A 12504-nucleotide genomic window follows, 5' to 3' on the forward strand; every position below is an offset into this window, starting at 1 on the left:
CTCTGTGTTCTAGGTACAAGTCGGGGATCGCCGTTTGGCTAAAGTACTTGCGACTAGGGATCACATATCTGGGATCCAGTGTCTTGATCATAGCCCTGAATCCGCCTTTCTCCACAGTACTTAACGGAACCATATCTTTGGCTATATGGACTATAATGGCGTTGGTTATCTCGATCCACCGCTTGCTTTTTTTGTCGTAGGCAGTACTTCTAGCAAACACGTCTACAAGTGACATCTGACTTGAATGTCCCCTAGGTTTTTCAGTTTTACCTGAGGACGGGGAGGGTGCCAATCTTAGTTCCATGCATTCATGGTACTCCAACGCATGTTTGCGGCTAAGGTGGTGCAGCAAATTGCTCGTGTTGCCGCCTCTGGCGACAACTTTAGCTCGACAGCATTTACAATAAATAGTTGTTTGGTCCACATCCGACTTTTTAAAGCCAAAGTATCTCCAGACAACAGACACGGCTCCTTTCTTCGGCAAAAGTTCTTCTGTGTCATCATATTTAACTTTATCATCTGCTACAGCTTCAGTTTTACAATGTTCACCGTCCATTTTTACTGCGCAATACCTCCACTAATGCATGCTTGTTTAGCGGTGTAGCAGTGAAAAAGGTCCCCCCTTAAACAGTTTCCCGCTGCGCCAGGTTCCGAACATTGCTTAGCCTATTTGAACCGGTGTTGCGGTATGAGAAAAATCCATATCATAACAAAAATAAAAAACGGTTTTTGGTATGAACCGGTATACCACCCGGCACTAACTGTCACACACGTGTGCATGGGAGGCAGCTAAAGGGCTTGAGTGACGGCAGTTCTGAGGCATGCTGGGAGCTGGCAGAGTGCACCAACTCTTTTTCTCTCTTCCCTGTAGACCATTCCCGGGAGATTCCATCTGGCTCTCTTGACGTCACTTCCGGGACCGAGCCAATGGAAGGAGACCTTACCGGCTCCGGCCCCTCCGACGTCACGTCTGGGATCGAACCAATGACTAAAGAACATGGGCCTGATCCTTATGACCTCACTTCCTGTTTTCCCCTTTAAAACCCTGCCCTTTTTCCTAATTCCTCAGTCTTGTTCTGGACTCAATTGTATGCACATCAGTGCTGTTTATTGATAAAAAAACGACTTTGCAGCCAGAATACCAGATTATACGGGTGGCTGCCCCAAACCTTTATCTGATTATGTCTCGTTTTTGTGACAGTACAAAAAAAAATATTTACAAAGCCGTGAAATAACATAACTGCTCTTTCAATAGCTCAGCAGTGCTTAACCCTATCTCGCCTTTAGGTCCACTGATGGTTGGTCGGCAACTACTTAAATATAACTGGCAAGATTATCCAGCCAATCTACCACCCCCATCTATGCCACGCACCTATCCAGGAAGATACTGTCACGTTCACACCACAACACACCCTTACCAACTTTCTATTTAAAATTGAACTCCTTGTACATGTGTAAGTCCCCCCTGGACGGCCAACAGGTATGGTGAGCTGAAGCACACCGGTTGCTGGCTCAACGGCTCATATGGGATCCCCATCTCTGACGCAACCTCGGATGCAAAAGCAAATCCCGGCTTTTGCTTCCAGATGCACTGTACCTTAAACCGGCTGCGAGGACACCGGCATGTAAAACTGGACACCTGTGGAGAAGCCCATACTGGCTATTATACCGGCTCCACATGTGCCCAGAACCGCCGTGCCCTCACTTCACAAACCTGCTGAGATGGCCCTGCATTCCCACGGCAGCGGCTTTAACACACAAACACTAAGGGTCCTTCTGTTATGCAGGCGTACTTTTATACTTTAAAACAATAATGTTCGATTTAGTGTTACTCTTAACTCAAATTGGTAATGCATGGAGTCGCGCATTACCACACCTTTCCTTGGCTATCTGCATCATTCAGTCCGTTCACATGTGAACTATCATTCACGTGGATCTGATGATAGTTCCAAAGATGTCAGTCTCTACTGCAATTATCAGTGATTACTGCCAAATTTACTCTTTTCTGTGAACAGTCACTGAAGAGTAAACCACTACTTTTTGAATTATTTTAAAATCGCGAGCACCACTGACTTTCTGTTTATGCAAAACTTGCCATCATTAGAGAGACTTTTTTCTGAAGAAAGAAATCGCTCCAGGGAACTATACATATTTTAAACTTGCACAGGCATGTGGTTGAGGGAGAGGATTTATTTTGTAAACATAATTGTAAGAGCCAATTTTAGAAAGTTTAACTCAAAGCTTTAACTCGTATTAACGTTTGCTTAATTTGAATAGAATATTCTTTCATAGTCATAGACAATGGTATGGTCTTTTTCCCCTATAAGTTAGTAAGAGAGAACATTCTTGCTATAACTGAGAAACAGTGTGATAATAGATCTAGTTGTGTTTAGAACAAGTCCCAGTACATAGGGACTTAAAGGACCCATTTTCTACTCAGAGATGGGATAAGCATACGTTTTCTGACCGTCTTGAAATGGTTCAGAAACGTTTTGAAATGGTTCATGATAAGTAAATAGTAACGATTAAGGATGCAACAAGATTAAGCTTAGAACTGAATTTTTCTTAACATTAATGTTTTCTCTTTTTTGCTATTTTAATTTTCTTTTTTGTGTGAACTGTTTTACTTTGAAACTTAACTAAACTTTTAAAAATGAAGATATTTTGTCTGTGGAATCATTTCTGCGTGTCAGGCTTTTGTTGAATCCCATTTTTTAAGTTAGAGCTGCTGAACTTTGGTAACTTTGGAAAAACGCAGCTACAATAATTTTAATGTCACTATTTCACCTTTTTTGAATCAGCTACCACTTGAATGTCTGGCATTAAAGCGCCACAGCTCACAGCCACTAATCCTTCTTCTTATTTAGTATCCCCCTACATTCTGGTCTTCATTTTTAATAGCCTTATTGAATTTGCTACACTTTGTATGTCTTATCTTTACAAAATACCTTAGGCAATTTATTCACATTGACACTCCAAGATGCTTACTTGTTTCAGAATTTCTAAAAACACACTGACTGCTTTCCATTAACTCAGCATATAACCAATCTACTTTTAAATAATGGCATATACTGGATCTTGCTACATACTGTTAATATTCAAGTAATGGATAGTTGCATTTCTGATCATGTAGTACTTAAGTTGATGTTCTTTCTACTCCATCTTCCTCTGCTAGTTATCTCTCTATTATAAAAAAAAATCTTGGGAAATCTTGGGAGGGAGATGAGACGTGATCTTCTCGGGAGACAATTTGACGATACATGAGACAAGGCAGTGAGACAAAAGGACAGCTGCTGTACAGGTTTTTAAATGATCGACATGCAGAGTGACAAGCAGAACATGCACCTCGGCAGCAGCAGCACAAAGCAAGCTGCTGATCCGTCCGCATCTCCTTAGCGAGCGTTCAGCTCCCCCCCTTCACAACGCGAGCAGGAGAGACGTGAAGTGGCAGGAGCGTAGAGTGCCTCCGGGGGGGTTGAGCGAAGCAATCGAGACCTGATCATCTCGGAGACACACTGTGACGACACACGAAACTAGACATTACAACCTTAGGAAGCAAAACCCATGAGACCGTGACTTTTGCACGTCATGCCCTACTTACAAACAATTTAAAACAAGTTCCCGGACATCTAACCTAGCAGATGTTGGAATGCTTTTGGCAGACACACTTCATGTGCTCCCAGCTCTTAAAACACAGACAAGCAACAAGCAAAACACACAGCTCACCAGAAGCAGCAGTAAGACAGCAGATGATCCAACCGCATCTCCTTAGCGTGCGTTCAGCCCCCCCACCCTTTTTTGCCCCGTGAAAGGACAGCTGCCGTACAGGCTTTTAAATGATCGATGCACAGCGCGACAAGCAGAGCACACAGCTCGCCAGCAGCAAGACAGCAGCTGTTCCGACCGCATTTCCTTAGTGTGTGTTGAGCCCCCCCCCATTTACAATGCAAGCAGCGTTACATGTCCCGCGAGAAACAGATTTAACCATGCCCAGGGCCGGAAATAAAGGACAAATTGTTTTTACAAAAGTTTTAAAGTAAAAGTGAAAATAATGCATATGTAACAATTCCCATGAAAATAATCTCTTTAAATTGTCTGTCTGGTAAACCAAACCCGGGGGTGGACGAGCAAAGCAAGTCATTAGATGAAAAATGTGAACTTATATAATTGCACATTTTGAAAAATCTTGACAGATTTTCCCCTCAGAAAAGTGTGCATGGTTTCTTTCCGTCATTCATCCGCCAGTACACTGATTAGCACAGGACCTTAAAAGACAGGGATGCAGGTTTGAGCACAGATGGGAGAAAAACAGGCTTAGCCGTTTACTGCTAGCATTTGAGGAATAAAAGAAGCCATATCCTATAGCACTTAGAAAAGCTACTTCTTGCTACTATTTCAAGTTCATAACCTGAAATAATACAAATCCTGAGCATTGACCCTTTATAATTGATATTATGAGTAAGCCTAAATATATGAAATCCCTGGGGCCATCAGACAATGTTTGTGAGTAGTTTCATCAGCACTGCCAAAAGATCAGAAATATTAGCGAACAATTAAAGACAGCAGTTTTCACTCAGTTACTCGGTCTTGCCCTACTTTTGTAACTCCTTAAATCCAACTCTTAAGTAGCTTTATGGAGGTATCTGAGGCACACACTGTTCTCCAGCTAAATTCTACTACATGTTCCCAGGGCACTATTCCAACTCTCCTGCTAAAAATGTATCTTCTAGAAGTTTGTCTGCTTTATTTCATGTAATGCCATAGAGTAAAGAATTTGATATTTGTTAAATTTTTATCTTGTTTTCCACTACCTTGAATTCTACATGTTGTGATAAAAACATATTCCTTTGTATTGAGTTTAAAAAATGACCTATCAAAAATTTTTTCTTCAACATCTGCAATTTACACAGTACACTAACTTCTATCCCTATATGAAAGTTAATCTAAACTGTAACTAACACTTTAACCAGACTTGATTAAATGGGATATTTACAAACAAATATATATAATCAATAATGTTTTATTATTAATGACTTTAAATGTTGCCCAGAAATCCTATTTTATATTTTAAGGCAGATGTAAGAGTTCTGGAAAAGATATACTTTACATTATCATTAAAAAAACTGTGTAACTATCATAAAATATGAAAATACAGACCTGTTGAAAGCTGTCATTTAAAAGTCCCTGATCTTCTGGATGCGCAAATTCCACCATTTTCTTTCCCAAGAGTTCCTGTCAATAAAACCGTGAAATATTTTGTTAAAGATAAATCTAATATTAGAATACACTGGTAAGAGTCAAGTGGAAACATGTCACATGCAGAAAGAGAAAATGTTGCATTGCCAAAAATGTGTAGCATAATAAAGTACATTACAAGTTACTTTCATTGTATTATACATTGTAGTTGAAACAGAGTTACCAGTTTTTAAAAATTCAAAAAGTTAAAAAAGTTTTTAAATTGTGATTGCATTCTTTTATTCCCACATTTACTCCAGGACAAAACAATTTTGTCATTTTCAAAACAACATGGCTGTATAAATAATAAAATATTTAATTCAAAAAAATATTTTTCTTTCTTTCTAAAGAAAAATTTATAGTTCAAATAAATACTTTAATGCTAAATACAAGACAGCTACTAGATATTGGATGTCAGAACCAGAATGTAGAATGATTGTAAGAAAATACTTCAGAGAAAATATTAACACTAGAATCCCTGAAGCATATGAAAATATTAGTAATGCCGGGCCACCTTAAATTCCCTAGCACCTCCTCATCTGTGCCTTTGTTTTGCAAATGTGCCAATCAGCAAGCAACCTACTATCCCATCCCCCACCAAGGCAGTTGAAGTCAAGTCAGACACAACATTCTCAAAGTGCAAGTCTGTGTGTCTGGAATTGTAAAGGGTTAAATAATATATTGTTATTTGGAATACATACATTTCATGTGTGTTCCGTGTATACAACAATCTGTTTAAATGTAGGATGACAGGAAATGCGAGGCAAGAAATGTTAACACACAACTAAAACAAACTTTCTTATTATAGTAATGACAAAATGCTGAAATGAATTGTATAATGTGTGAAGACTAAAGTCCAAATATCAAATAAACACTTTCACAAAAGGTAGAACAAAACAAGTGCACTTTTATTCAAGAATATAACAGAAGAAAAAGAAATTATTCAATTTGCATGTTGCTGTCAACGTCTAAAAACTGAAGCCCAAATATCAATTGACACAAAGCAGACATGTTCACTTGGCTAGAGCAGAAGAAAGAACTGCTGTCTTGTAATGAAGAGATTGAGGGTTCGATCCCAGGACCTCCGTGCATTTACTGTTTTGAGTAGTAAGCTGCTATTATTATTATTACTATTATATACAGTAATCCCTCCTCCATCGCGGGGGTTGCGTTCCAGAGCCACCCGCGAAATAAGAAAATCCGCGAAGTAGAAACCATATGTTTATATGGTTATTTTTATATTGTCATGCTTGGGTCACAGATTTGTGCAGAAACACAGGAGGTTGTAGAGAGACAGGAACGTTATTCAAACACTGCAAACAAACATTTGTCTCTTTTTCAAAAGTTTAAACTGTGCTCCATGACAAGACAGAGAAGACAGTTCCGTCTCACAATTAAAAGAATGCAAGCATATCTTCCTCTTCAAAGGAGCAAACAAATCAATAGGGCTGTTTGGCTTGTAAGTATGCAAAGCACCACGGCACAAAGCTGTTGAAGGCGGCAGCTCACACCCCCTCCGTCAGGAGCAGACAAAGAGAGAGAGAGAGAGAGAGAGATAGAGAGAGACAGATAAAAAAATCAATACGTGCCCTTTGAGCTTTTAAGTATGCGAAGCACCGTGCAGCATACTTAAAAGCTGCACACAGAAGGTAGCAACGTGAAGATAATCTTTCAGTATTTTTAGACGAGCGTCCGTATCGTCTAGGTGTGCGAACAGCCCCCCTGCTCACACCCCCTACGTCAGGATCACAGATAGTCAGCGCAAGAGAGAGAGAAAGAAAAGTAAGTTGGGTAGCTTCTCAGCCATCTGCCAATAGCGTCCCTTGTATGAAATCAACTGGGCAAACCAACTGAGGAAGCATGTACCAGAAATTAAAAGACCCATTGTCCTCAGAAACCCGCGAAGCAGCGAAAAATCCGCGATATATATTTAAATATGCTTACATATTAAATCCGCGATGGAGTGAAGCCGCGAAAGGCGAAGCGCGATATAGCGAGGGATTACTGTAATAAAAATATACATTTGATACGAGTCTGTAACACCCGTGACGGCAATTGTCCCAAACATTATGGTGCCCTGAAATGGGGGAATCATATGGAAGAAGTGTTATTTCTACATGGTGTGACATAAATTGTTTTGAAAGACTCTTTTGAGCAATTTCAATAAGACACAGTATTGCTGCCATCTAGCGGAAATGTACTGCTATTAATTTAGCTTTATCCATCCATCCATTTTCCAACCCGCTGAATCCGAACACAGGGTCACGGGGGTCTGCTGGAGCCAATCCCAGCCAACACAGGGCACAAGGCAGGGAACCAATCCTGGGCAGGGTGCCAACCCACCGCAAGACACACACAAACACACCCACACACCAAGCACACACTAGGGCCAATTTAGAATTGCCAATCCATCTAACCTGCATGTCTTCGGACTGTGGGAGGAAACCGGAGTGCCCGGAGGAAACCCACGCAGACACGGGGAGAACATGCAAACTCCACGCAGGGAGGACCCGGGAATCGAACCCAGGTCCCCAGGTGTCCCAACTGCGAGGCAGCAGCGCTACCCACTGTGCCACCGTGCCGCCCATTTAGCTTTATTTTAAATGATAATAACAACTATGAGTGAGGTTCACGGTTTTGTTTTTTTTTATATGTAAAAAATATAAAAAAAAGTTTATTAGCCTATATTCTAAGTTAGACTACACTAGAAATTACTGCAAAGTTTTGCAGAAATAAGAGTTTTGTTTTTTTTGTGTGATGTATATGTAGATATACCAATAATTATCAACACAAAAAAAGCCTATAATGAGAGGATATGGAAAGACAGGTGTCATGAATCCAAACTAGGAAAAAATTGTACATGAATTATGACATTTCTAAGTATGATGGGTCATAATGACAAAGACAAAATACAGTGGAACCTCGAGATACGAGCACCTCTGTATACGAGAAATTCAAAATACGAGGAAAGTATGAGCGAAAAATTCAGCTCTAAATACGAGCATTGGTTCACGTAACGAGCCACGAGCCAGGCTGTGGGTATAGCTCGCGGCTTAGCAAGGGGGCGTGGTAGCAGTTGCGAGCCGCGATCTGCGGTGTCTGCGTTTCTCACTTAAGTGCACAGGTGGGAAACTGCCCACATCCATGATTGTTCCTGTGGCTGATGGGCTGCAGCTGCCATGTCCTCCCCGCATATATAGAGAAGCGCGAGCCGGTTAAGGGGGAGAAAAAGTAAAAGAAAAGAAAGAGAGAGAGAGAGAGAGAGAAGGCAGGCAGGCAGGCTCGCGTGTAGCTGAACAGGCGAGCCAAACAGCTGAAGCAGGACGGTGTAGAGAAGGTCAGCTGCATTAAGAGTGTCTCGCCTGTTGCAGAGCCCGCATGGGAGAAGCAGGTGAGACGCTAACAGAGAAGAAGCACCGGGGATTGTTATCTGTTTTTAAAGACTGCTTCTTGTTGACGTTTTAACCTCGTGTTAAAGGATTGTTATTCTTGTGTATTTTAAACCTCCACTTCACAACTGTTTTAAGGATTATTTATTTAAAGATTTATTGAATGCTCTACTGCACTTTGGACACCTGTTTTGATTCTTTTAATAATCAGTTATATTATTTACCAGTGTTATTTATTAAAGGTAGACTACAGTATATATAATTTATCAGTGTTATTTGTTAGGAAAATTGATTTTTATGTTAATATATTTGGGGTGCAGAACGGATTAACTGGATTTCCATTATTTTCAATGGGGAAGTTTGTTCTAGATACGAGAAATTCGCTATACAAGCTCAGTTCTGGAACGAATTAAACTCGTATCTAGAGGTTCCACTGTAAAAGAAAAGGTCTTATTGGCTTTAGAGAAATTACTTTTAGTCCTCTCTCTCTCAGTCTTCTATTTCTATCTCAGTGGATGTAAGATATATGCCTTCTACCGGCTGTCAATGTTTCTCATCCTCATAAAAAGTCGTAACGAACCAAATACTTGTTCTGTCCAATAAAGATATCCTGACTCAGGCATGATTGGTGAAGTCTTTCTTACTCTCACTTAAACATTGAACACAAAGAAACTCACAAGACAGACTTCCTGTTTTTATTCCAGGCCTGCAACCTATTAAATAATACTAGCTGTACTACCCATGTAAGACAGGCCGAAATCAAAGTAATAACCAATAGACTTCTGTGTTAATGTTTCCAAGTTCACCATGCAATGCATTTGTCTCTGTTATATACCATTTGGTTATTTTATTAAGATGGATAGATCCTTGATGTTAGCTTAAATTTATTTTTTTTCTTCCTGGATGTTGTACAGTATTTCTCCAATAATTGGTAGATTTTTTTTAACATGGTTTAGAAATGCAGACAGTTCGAGTTCACTTTTTCTTTTTTATATATTGGTATTCTAAGGCTTGTTACTTTTATTTACCATTATGCTTTTACCACACTGCCAGGCTGCCACCATTTTGGGTACTGATTGTTACGACATTCACTAAAAGATGTATTCTCGGAAGTTGTACCACATGATGTTAAACTGACCCTGCACATCTTTCCTTGTCCAAGTCTGTGAATACTTTTTAAAAATAAAACCTTTTTTCAAGTACTTTTGTTTGATTTACTGGTTATAAACTGTATCATTATTTTTGACTTTAAATTGTGTATTTCATTTTGAAATATATACAGTATACTAGCCGACGCCCGCCGCAGCATACGGCGGTGTAAGAATAGGAACGGAAAATGGTGAGAAAGGAATTCAGAAATCAAGAAGAAATAAATACTTCTTGAAAGACGCAGTGTGCATGTAGAATTTCCAGCCAAGCAGGATTACATGTGAAAGTGATAAATAAATCAGGCTTTCCGAATTTACGTACTATGGCCATGGCATCCTGATAGTTTTGTTGCATGTATCTTGGACTTCCTGGAAATGTGGATGGTAATATGATCATTTTGCCTACACATACGCTGTTATTTTCAGCGTTTGCTTGCAACGCGTCTGATAGTCCTTTGTATTGTTCCACGCGCAGATCTTGTTGACGTAATCTGAGATAGTTGAGACGCGCGCCCTCTGTTTTAACATACGCATCTACGACGTACTGTTGGAATAGTTTGCAGCTGGAGTGCAAAATACTAAATGTATTCCTCATTGCTAATCTGTATGCGTAAAATTGGCATTGAGTAAGCCTTATTTGCTTGGTGGTTCTTTTATTGGGAACATGTTGTAAATCTTTGTGCCAGCCAATGTCTCCGTAAGGGAATAAAAGTGGGTAAACCATAGGATTGCAATTCATATTGAGTGTGGAAATCTGTTTACAGGAGTTGCCTATGGTATAGATGCAAATGTCCCTTTCGGCAGGCGTTTCGCCATCTTCTCCGACGAAAATCACTGCAATGTCGGGGCATTGTATCGTAAATCCTGCCCAGGGTTTTCCTTGAAAACCAGTCGTACAGATGCTGTTGGATTGGACTGAGCGATTTCATGCGTTTGTATGATTTAGCGAAGGGGTTGATGGTTCTGAGCATGGAATCTAGCTGGAGAAGTACATTTTCGTTGCATGCAGAGTTTGCTTTATTTTGTAAGAATACAACATCAGCTTGCGCTGTGTCAAAAACATACAACTGTCCAAATCCTGGAGAGGTAGAAGTGTTAGTGTATAGTGGAGAGATTTGGTGATAAATTTGCCCGTGTATTTTAAAACAGGTCCGTGGCCAGGAGGTTGAGTTATCTGTGCACCCATGGAAGCAAACGCTAGAGAAGAGTTGTATTCTCGAATGTGTTCACGATAATTTTTAGCTTCTGATGTTTGCCGTGTAAGAAGCTGTTGTAAAGACACAGGTGGCTCCCGCAAAGGTGGTAAAGCTACTTTACCCGTTGTAGCAGCACCTCGAGTACATGTTGGATGTATTATGCTCAGCAGGCGAGTATAGTGCATGACATGGAAGAGGACAAATAGGAATCGAGAAATGCCGCGTCGGCTGCATGTGGGCGGGACCGGTTTTGAAGTGGAACCGGGACGAACCAGAAGAGAAATATATAGATGTTTCATTGCCCTTAGTGTTAACCACCCTTTGTCTTTGACCGCAATATTTCTATTAAGCAAAGAATTTTTGTTCTTCCTCCTTCCTTGCGCACCAGCCTATTTAAAAAAATAAATAAATTGGAAATCTTCAAAGGTTCACAAAGGCACTGCACAAAACAACCTATACTGTTTAAGTAACACTGTAAAATTCTTGTATGTGCCATGTATAGTGGCTGCTCATGGACCAGAACCTCAAGAATATAAGTTACAAGAATGCAGAGGCATAATGCTGTAACTGTACAGCACACTAATGCACATACTTTACTCAAAGATGTTGTGTTTATTTTTTGAAGATGAATCACAGAATGACTTGTTAATAAAACCAGCATTACTATGGAGATCACTACTATAACTCAACAGGAACCTCATAAAGCAAGTCTAAGGGACCAAAACATACAAAAGGTGGTTGTTATAAAAAAAATAAATTAAAAAAAACAATCACCTAACACAGATCCTGAAAAAAGAATTTGAATTACATTTCCAAAAAGTGGTCCAAGCTCTTGACCACAAGCAAAAACAGAATTACTGCTTAAATCATTCAACCTCCGCAATTAAGATATCAGGAAAATGGATAAAGGGCAATTTATTTAATATGTAAATGGTTGCAAATTACTAAATTATAAAGGTTAGCACTGGACAAATATTTTTAAAAAGTAATAAATTAATAAATAAAGTAATAGCTGTTTTATAAAATCCATCTTACTTGAGGAGAGAATCCCACAGTAGCAAGGCAACGATGATCCACAAATGTGAAAATACCTTCAGGGTTGTGCCGAGAGATGAATTCAACAGGTAAACTGGCAGTGTTTATATCAGTGTTACTTGGACAGCTCGTTACCTGTAAAACACAATAGGATTATTTTTGTTTTCCAAACATTTAACTCAAATTACTTATACACTGAAGCAAGGATCTGAATCTTCATCTTGGCTCTTTCAAAACACCAGGGGCATCATGTATAAATGGTGTGTACGCACAGAAATGTTGCGTACGAACGTTTCCACATTTAAATTGCGATGTATAAAACCTAAACTTGGCGTAAAGCCACGCACATTTCCACAGTACCTCATACCCTGGCGCACGCAAGTTCTCCACTTGGTTCTGCAGACTGGCGGCACCCAGCGTCAAAGTAGTGCTACTGTTCCTGTGTGGTTACCCTTTCTTTCTTAGATCCACATTCCTGAAGCGGCTTTATAAATACACTAA

General features: G+C 39.8%; 1 protein-coding gene across 4 annotated transcripts in view; it reads right to left on the reverse strand.

Annotated features, from left to right (window-relative positions):
- LOC114645532 (aryl hydrocarbon receptor nuclear translocator-like) overlaps positions 1 to 12504 on the reverse strand; it is a 160274-nt gene that overhangs the window by 60684 nt on the left and 87086 nt on the right. For all 4 annotated transcript variants that reach the window (XM_051923070.1, XM_051923071.1, XM_051923069.1 and 1 more), the window contains 2 exons: positions 12004 to 12138; positions 5158 to 5232 (listed from right to left, as the gene is read on the reverse strand). In XM_051923070.1, coding sequence (XP_051779030.1) covers positions 5158 to 5232; positions 12004 to 12138 — 210 coding nt within the window. The remainder of the gene's footprint in view (positions 1 to 5157; positions 5233 to 12003; positions 12139 to 12504) is intronic.

Source organism: Erpetoichthys calabaricus, chromosome 2 (assembly GCF_900747795.2).
Source record: "Erpetoichthys calabaricus chromosome 2, fErpCal1.3, whole genome shotgun sequence".
Lineage (NCBI taxonomy): Eukaryota > Metazoa > Chordata > Cladistia > Polypteriformes > Polypteridae > Erpetoichthys > Erpetoichthys calabaricus.